This window comes from Petaurus breviceps, unplaced genomic scaffold (assembly GCF_028583685.1).
Source record: "Petaurus breviceps papuanus isolate PSGF00001 unplaced genomic scaffold, PetGlider_PUasm1.0 115, whole genome shotgun sequence".
Classification (NCBI taxonomy): Eukaryota; Metazoa; Chordata; class Mammalia; order Diprotodontia; family Petauridae; genus Petaurus; species Petaurus breviceps.
In genome coordinates this window covers 2,304,003-2,313,215 of record NW_027185612.1, presented here as the reverse complement: position 1 = coordinate 2,313,215, position 9,213 = coordinate 2,304,003, and the positions used below count along the sequence as shown (strand labels likewise).

Genomic DNA, 9,213 nt, shown 5'->3' with positions numbered 1-9,213 from the left:
ATTCCCATTTGTGTTGTTTTAGTCACTGTGTATATTGTTTTCCTGGTTCTGTCTACTGACTCTGCATCAGTTCAAGGAAAGTCTTCCCATGCTCCTTTATATGCTACTGGATTCCCTAAGGTTCTAGGATCCATAAGGCTACCTGCATCCTGTCATCAGAGAGACTCTGAAGAGGTCACTAGTGGCAGGGGCACAGAAAGCCCAGCAATGACAGGAATGGATAACTTCTCTACCCCAATGAATCTGAGGGAGGGGAAAAGGAGAGGGGAGAAGAGGAAAAGAGGGAAAGGGAGGGAGAGGTGGGAAGAGGCAGGAGAGATAAGGACAGGGAGAGAAGGGAAAAGAGAAATGGAAAACCAGCACTGGAAGGCTATGAATTTCAGAAGCAGAGAGATCTATCCTGGCTGTAGCCAGGTGCTAGGTGATGTGAGAACAGTCACTTAAACCAGGCTGAGCCTCAAATTTCTCCCTGGTAGATAGGGAGAAGCCCTACCTTCTTCACTGAATGACCAACGTACTCTGAAAATGTCACATATGAAGTCTAGTTGCAGATTTATATACATTAGGATTTCAACTAGACAGAGGTGTTTCTAGTTGGATATTCACTACTTGTATTTGATGTAGTTTTAGAAATCTTAGCTATAACAATAAGGAATAAAGAAAAGAATTAAGGAGACTAAAAGCACTTGTAAAGAACTTAACATATCCACATGACTGTATACCTGGAAAATCCAAGAGCCAAAATAATTTGAGTTAAGCAATGACGTATGTGAAATACTGATGGTAACTCTACAAAATCAAATGCATTTTATAGGTCACTAACAAAAACTGGGAAACTGACAGAAACACAAATACGACTTACAATAATGATAAGATAAATTTTATCAACTATCCAGGTATCAACCTACCAGGACACTTGTCAGACTTATATAAAGATATATTAAGATGACTTTGACAGAAATAAAGAATGAAGTATTTAAAGCCTACAAGTGGATACGTTGAACTAAAACAGTAAAAATACCAATACTTCCCCCAAATTAACTTAGAGACTTAAAAGCAGCATCAACAAAAATGCCAATGGGCAATTTAAAGAATTAGATGAAGTAACACCCCTGAGAGTTAGACAAAGTGGAAAAGAACCCTTATGTACAAACTTATAAGGAATTCTTTTTGTAGTAGCAAAGAGCTGGAAATACACTACAGAATGGCTAGATTATGGTATATAAATGTAAAAAATTATGAAAGGGAAGGTGTGGTGGTCTACCCCCTCGATGTTGCTGCTCACCTTGTGGTAAGGCCCCAAACTGCCTAAGGAAGGGTTACCTAGTCCAGCTCAGAATTGGAGCTGATTAATGCTTCCATGCTGATTCTGGTCTGTCAGTGGCTAAAAGGAGGAAAGGAAAGGAGATGAACAAAAGAAACCTGGGTAGACTTGTGTGAACTGATGCAGAGTGAAGTAAGTGAAACTAGAACAATTTATAGAGTAATAACATTGTGAAGACAAAACTTTTGGAAGAGACCTGATCAATGCAATCAGAATTCAATTAGTCAAGATTCCAGAGGCCTAATTTCAAATCAGGCTACCAATCCCGTCTGGAGGTTAATGTCCTCAAGATAAGGGAGATATATTGCCTGAGGTAAATTTGGGAATGTTTTTCTTGACTATGCATATTTGTAAAAGGAATTGTTTTTTTTCCCCTCAAGGAGAAGGAGAAAAGAAATGCTTGTCAGTTGGGAAAAAAACAAGTAAAACAAAAGTTACACCAAAAATAAAGTTGAATGTTAAAATGCATATGGAAAAAACAAGTAAGCCTGAGTAGTTTGGACAAGATGAGTGGATTATAAACTTTGCCTATTTTGGGAATGTACTAAATGAAGGAATCTCCTAATAAAGAGGGTGATGCAAAAACAAAAAAACTTAAGCGTATTGGAGGGTCAGGGGAGAAGGATATAGGGAGACTAGCCTTGCCAGATTTCAAAGTACATAATTCTCAAACCCATCCTGGGTCCTGGGTAAAATTTAGAAAAAGAGATAAGGAGAAGAGAATAGAGACCTTAGAAACAGAACCAAATGCACACAAAGGATTAGTGTTGGCCAAGCCCAAGATCACAAAACGATACAAATTAAAACTCTTTAGTATCCAGATTTTATATATGCCCAAATTGGGAAATATTCAGAGAAATAATGGAGGGGACTAAGAGCTAATACAGTACCTATTATCTCATTTGATCCTCACAATCCTGAGAGGTAGGTGCTGTTATTACCCTCATTTTTCAGTTGAGGAAATTAAGTCAAACAGAGGTTAAATGATTTACCCAAGGTGACATAGCTAATAGGTGTCTGAGGCCACATTTGAACTCAGGTTTTCTTGACTCTAGGCTCAGTGGCCTGTGCTCCAAGATGCATTTAATGGCTATTATGATTACTGTTGTTATTGTTAGGCAGCAAGGCGATATAGTGGATACAGTTGCAAGTCTGGTGCCAGGAAGACCTGAGTTCAAATCTGACCTCAGACACTCACTAGCTATATGACCCTGGGCAAGCCACTTCACCTTGTTTGCCTCAGTTTCCTCATCTGTAAAATGAGCTGGAGAAGGAAATGGCAAACCACTTTAGTATCTTTGCCAAGAAAACCTCAAATGGGGTCACAAAGAGTTAGACATGACTGAAAAAAATTATTTTATAGCTTTTCTTTTAAAAATAAAACCTATAGATGGCTTGGAGTTTTACATTTTTCTGGGTTTTTATTTCTCATTTTGTTTGAGCCCAGTTATGTTTGCTGTTTGAGGTGACCAGTCAAGCGAAATTCAAAGAGGCTCACTGCCAGGTTAGCCACAGAGTAAATGAGATTTTTTTTTTTTTGGTCATAGCAACTTTCAAAGACCACCTACTAAGTCACAGAGGGTCTGCCATCTGCATTAGCAGAATATTCAAATAACAAAATTATGGAAGCTTTGATGTATGATTACTGGTGTCTGTTGAGATCTTAAGTTTATAAGAAAAACAAAGGTATGACGATTCTAGAGGACTGTGACAAGAGAGGCCTTTGGCAGTCAGAATTACATGGTGCCTTTCCTATAAGAAGAAATCAACTATTTGGTGACAGGCAAAAAGGGAGGGGGGGCAGGGGAGATGGCATCCAACAAACTGGTAAAGATGATACATGATAGCAATGGTAAAGTTTGGATGGCTTGCATGATGAAATGATGAAACATTTTTGGTGGAGTGGTGAACTGATCCAAACATTCTGAAAAGCAATTTAGAATTATGCTTTCAAAAAAGGTGACAAAACCCATACCTTTTTACTCACAGGATCTATTACTGAGCATATACACCCTCTGGAGGTCAAAGATCCTATAATACACCAAAACATTTACGGTAGCACTTTTGTGGTAACTGAGAACAAATTAGTTGTCCATTAATTAGGGAATGGCTAAATAAATTGCGGTTACAAGTGTATGAATATAAAGGATTCTGAGACACATGGGAAGAGAACCGGGAAAATAATATATACAATGATTACATATGCTGGATGCCATGTAATTATAAAGGCCAAGTTTGGACCTGGGGAAGAATTGAGAAATGCACCCTTCACTGAAGAGGGAAGGATTATATTGTGGAATGTTTCATATACTGTTGGACACTGCTGGTGTGTTGGTTGCTTTTGCTGAATTGCTTTTCTTCTTTCTTTTTAAATCTTTGTTACAAGGGATGGCTTTCTGGAAAGAGGGAAGGGAAGGAACATATTTAGATCTAAAAGGCAAAAGACATCAATAAAAATTAAAACCCAGAATAAGACGTGTAAGCATCTGGAGCCTCCCCAACCCAAAAGGAGCCTTCATTGAGCTGTTTTTCAGTTTAGACAATGAGGGATAGGAAGAATGAAATTAAAAGCCAAAAATCCTTCTGTAATCCTGGAGAGCAACTGTGCTCAAGGAAAAAGCCAAACGTTCCTGCCAATTTCCTTGCGATGTCCTAGAGGGTGGGCTGAAAGCAAAAGGCGGCTTGGCAACCTCATGTCCACCAGGTGGCAGCAAAATCTCTCCTTTTGGTCTCAGCAAGGCTCAGGCTGGAGATGTGGCCAGGGAATGAATATAGGAGGAAGGAGCTGGGGGCCCTAAGCAAACCCTGGGGAGAAAAAAAGGGGAGGGAGGGAGCTGGACACCTTCCACTCGCTCAAGTGCTTTCCTCAGAAAGCCTCATGGCAGGTTCTTGACTAATTTATGAGCCAAAGTGAAAAATCTGTCTCTAGGCAAGGAACAGGGGGAGTTCTGGCTCTAGGTTATAGGGCAGGGATAAAAAAAAAAAAAAAGGTGGGGGAGGGCCATCTAATGCCAATAGGAGTCTTTGGAGAGGACCAGAGTTGGAGATCTGCTAGTCCTGTATCCTGGACTCCTTTGTCTGTCTGGTGAAGCCTAAGGACCCCTTCCCAAACTAAGTGGCACCTAGAGTCAAAGCACCCTGTCCAAATTCTGACTTTTTCAGTTATTACCTATGTGACATCACTTCTGTCCGGGCCTCAGTTTCCCGGTCGGGCTAGGTGACTTCTGAGGAACCCTATGGTTCTCAGCTGGACCAGGTCTTTGTCGGCCTGTCTTTGCTCTTCCCATGATACCACAGAGAAAAGAAGCCTGTAAGACCAGCAGCAGCCCTAGACAGCCCTGTGCCTGGTGCTATAGAAGAGATGAACATTTCAGGGCCTACCCTAAAGAAACTTAGAATCATTTAGAGATCAGGCTGACATACATGAAACAACAGAGGGAGTTACCTAGAGGATCCCGGTGGTGCCATGGAGAGGTAGGGCTGGAATCAGGAAGACCCGATTTCAAATCTTGCCCCAGACACTTACAAGCTGTGTGACCCTGGATGTGTCTCTTAACCTGTCTGCCTTTGTTCCTCAACTGTAAAACAGGGATAATAACAGTACCAATGATCCAATGAGGTAATATTTAAAGCCCCTGGCACAGTGGCTGGCACACAGAAGGTTCTTAATGTTTATTCCATTCAATTCCTGGATAGAGGACAGCATTCAAGTCTTTGAGTCAGTCTTGTATAATGGGAAAGAGTACTAGGGTTAAAGATCTAGATTCTGGTTCACTTCTGCCACCTGAGCCGGTTGACCTTGGACCAAGGCTCCTAGCCTCTTTTCAGCCTGTTTTCTCCTCTGTAAAATGAGCAGCAGGCTGGACTGCGTGGTCTCTAAGGGTCCCTGGTTCTTTCCTCTAATGTTCTCTGTATGATTCTATCCTAAATATGGCAGTCTCAGGAGAGGACAAGATCTGAGATAACACAGTCCCAGTGAGGGTTTAAGGAATCAGCAAATGGGTCGTAGTACTTACTATATAGGGAAAAAGAGTTTAATCAGACAGAGTCCCAATTCTTAAGGAGCTCACATCAGGAACCCAAGTCGCAGACAATGAGCTCCCTGAAACGCAGGATAAAGTGACATCTTTCTAAAAAAAAGCCCCTTGGGAGCATAACAGGTAGGTTCAAGACCTTGTCCCCAAAGCCTACATAATCATCAGTTTTTGGAGCGAGAAGGGTCCTTAGGAATCGTCTGGTTCAGCCCCTCAGTTTTACAGAGGAGGCCCAGGGAGGGACATGACTTGCTGGAGGCCACAAAGCTGGCTGGTAGCAGAGTCAGGACCTTCAGGACCCAGGTCTCTGGATTCTGACTTCCATACTCTTTCTGTAATACCAGAGTAGGCCTTACCTCTTCCTCCCTTCCTTGTCCACTCATGCAGTTCTGGCCCTTACCACTTAAACGTGGACTTCTGGAAGAGCTCCCAAGGAGGGTTTCCACCTGCCTGGATTTGACCCCAAACAAGACAAGTTTCCTCATTTATGAAATAAGGGAGTTGGACCAGATAGATGACCCCAAAGGTCTCTCCCAGTTCTAACCCTATGATCCTATGAAGTCTCAAGGCTTTCTGTGGGCCCTGAAACAAGGCTCGACACAGAAACACCGTCAGACAAATCCCTGGGGACATCTGACACAATTCCGAGGCCCCTGAGCATTCTGCCCAGTGGGCTCAGAGAATCAGGGGCTATGCTACTGTCCTACCCCAAGTAAACCTGCTGCCAGCACTCAGTGGGTTCCAATGGTACCAAAAGATGGCAAAAGAAGAAAGAAAAGTTGGGCCAGGTATCGTATTTGTGGGGTTTGGGGGAATGGTGTTAAAAACCAATCAACTGTTACAGTGGTATGCAGTCACATCCAAGTCTTTTGGTGTTTTCTTGGCAAAGATACTGCAGTGGTTTGCCATTTCTTTCTCCAACTCCTTTACAGATGAGGAAACTGAAGCAAACAGGGTGGAAGTGATTTGTCCAGGGTCACACAGCTAGCAAATGTTTGAGGCTGCATTTGAACTCAGGACTTCCTGACTCCAGGTCTGGCACTCTCTCCACTGTGTCACCTAACTGCCCAAAACCAATCATACACGGTCACCAATGGCTCTTTTAGTCCAAAATTAGGTACTCAATGACAACTTTCCCTTCTGAGACTTACACCAGACATCTAGGTGGTAAAGTGGACAGAGTGCTGGACAAGTCACTTGACCTCTCCTGGTCTCAGTTTCCTCATTCATAAAATGGGAATAATAATAACAATGGTAACTACCTTAGAGAGTTGTTATCAGGCATGGATATAACTATACATGCACAGGGCTTGTAAATCCTAAAGTATGATATAAATGCTAGTTATTGTTATTATCATCTGTAAAATGGGAACAATAATAATATCTACCTCTCAGGGTTGTCATGAGAACCAAGTGAGATATTAATTGTAAAGTGTTTATATCATGGTGTCTGGCATACAGTAAGCAATATATAAATGTTTATTATTTTAATTAACCTCTAGATCAATCAGCAAACATTTTATTAAATGCTACTACCCGTGTTTCCCCGATAATAAGACCTACCCCGAAAATAAGCCCTCCCCTTACTGTGTAAGATTCCTCTAAAAAGCCCTCCTCCGAAAATAAGCCCTATTGAGATTGCTACTGTAGTGAAGGTGATCCCCTGCGCTAAAAGCTACATTACGGTACCCTCTGTATGCACCGTCCCCCCCCCAGTGAAACGCACGCCGCACTCTGAGCTGCATCCAATCAGAGCTGCAGCAGTGAGCGCGTCATCCTGTTCTTCCCCAGTGATTTGCTTGCTGGCGCCATTGACAGCAGTGCCGTGGAGGAGAGCTGAGGCAGGACAACATAAGCCCTCCCCTGAAAATAAGCCCTCTGGTGTTTTTCTTTCCAAAAAAATAATAAGACAGTGTCTTATTATCGGGGAAACACGGTATGTGCCAAGCTGGGCTAAGTGCTGAGGATAGAAAAGACAGTCCCTGCTTTAAGACGCTTACACTCTCATGATATCTCCCTCTACTGAAAGACGTATCTCAACGCTGGTATACTAGGATGATACGGCATCAGGCCCCACCATCACACACAAGCCCATGCTTCTACAACTCAGAACCTTAACCGGGACAGGGTAACGGGTGCTGCTTTCCACCTGAAACCTAACAAGCATCCTGGGCACAGGCCTTCAAGCCGGGTCTGCACTAAATCAAATAAAGTTAAGATGCCCATTGTCCTCCTGGGGGACAGAGGACACTGCTGCCAGTATCCCATCAGCAGGCACAAGGTTTGGTTCTTCTGATGGTTCAAGATCGTCCTCCACCTCCTGTCTTTAACTACGGCGGTTCCCAGGGCTTTGTCCAGGTACCGCCCCCCCCCCATACTGGCTCCCCTGAGACTCCCATGAGCACCCTCAATTCTCACTTTTATGCAGATGACTCCCAAACCTATATACCCAGTGGTAACCCCTCTCCCCACCCTAGTCATGCACTGCCAGGCCTGTTAGAATCTCCAGCCACACGCCCTCTACGCATTTCAAACTCAACAGGTCCAAAACGGAACCCATTATCTTGCCCTTGGGGCTGCCCAACTACAGCCAAGTAGGTGGTGCAATGGATGGAATGCTGGCCTTGGAGTCGGAAAGACCCGAGTTCAAATTCAGCCTCATGTACTTACTAGCTGGGCAAGTACTTCAACTGCCTTCATCAGTTTCCTCCACTGTAAGATGGGGATAACAGCATCACCCACCTGGCAGGACTGTGGAAAGGATCAATGAGATATCTGTAAAGTGCTTAGCACAGGGGGCATGGCATACAGTAGGCACTGTATAAATGCTTATTCTCTTCCCTTTCCTGTTTCTGGTGAGAGGACAAGCATCCTCCCAGTCACCTGGGCTCATAACCTTGGACTTGCCCATAATTCTTCCTCCTCCAGCCCTCATCCAGCAGTTGCCAACTTTTGTTAATTTTACACCTCCCCTCTCTCACATCCAACCCCCTGAGGCCTCTCAACACAGCCTGAGCCCCATGTCTGGCTTTTACCACTTGCCTGGACTCTGCTAGGCTTCCCCTTCTCTCTCCATCCTCCACACAGCTGTCAAAATAGCCTTCCTAAGGCCCAGGTCAGATGTCACCACCTCCCTATAAACCCACCAGGGGCTCCCTAGTGCCTACAGGATGAGATACAAATGCTTTTCATACTTTGGCATTGAAGGCCCTAAACAATTTTACACCCTGCTTACCTTTCTCCTGCCCGCCCTTCTACTATTTCTACCAACCCATTACTATGATGTCCTGCCTCCATAGTGTTTGCATTTCCCATGCCTCATTTCCACCTTTCCATTCCTTTCAAAACTCAATTCAGGCACCACCTCTCCTATGAAGCCTGCCCTAAAACTGTGTTATCACGGCTCTCTCTTTTTTCTTTCCATTTCTTTTTTAATGCATTATACTGGGCATCCCAAAAGTCTGAGTGCAGACATAAGCTTTAATATCAAGCTGGATCCTGTGTCCTTGGAGTAGAACATACGTTCCCCCCAACTTCCACATGATAAAACACAAACATTTCAGCATGGCACCTAAGGCCATCTGTCACTCCAGGCTTTGCCCAGCCTCGGCTACTTCCTGGTCAGCCTTGGAGGTCGAGGACTCGTCTCTGAATTTCCGGTTCCTAGCAGTGTTCTTAAGCAGGCATGGTGAGTGATTAGGGTATTTTTGTCTGACCACTTTATTTGGCCCAGTCAATTCTAAGTTGGCAAGAATGAGAGACAGGAGGGCAAAATTCATCGGTGACATTCTCTCCCTCTTCTGGATGTCCCATCCAGCCAGATGCCCAGAGGCCTGTGGGTGCCCACCTCAATGC

The 9,213-nt window shown here is 43.7% G+C and overlaps 1 protein-coding gene across 3 annotated transcripts in view; it reads right to left on the bottom strand.

The window, feature by feature from the left end:
• LOC138157996 (arf-GAP with GTPase, ANK repeat and PH domain-containing protein 3-like) overlaps positions 1 to 9,213 on the bottom strand; it is a 36,984-nt gene continuing 27,771 nt past the window's right edge. Inside the window, exons 2-3 of one of the 3 annotated variants that reach the window (XR_011167529.1) lie at positions 4,770 to 4,902; positions 1 to 3,720 (exon numbers count right to left, since the gene is read on the bottom strand). Coding sequence is in view for 1 of the 3 variants with exons in the window: in XM_069083834.1 (XP_068939935.1) it covers positions 3,704 to 3,720 (17 nt within the window). In the remaining 2 variants the exon portion in view is untranslated. Of the gene's footprint in view, positions 3,721 to 4,769; positions 6,741 to 9,213 lie in introns of those variants that run through there. The other 2 variants (XR_011167528.1, XM_069083834.1) reach the window with 2 other exon arrangements.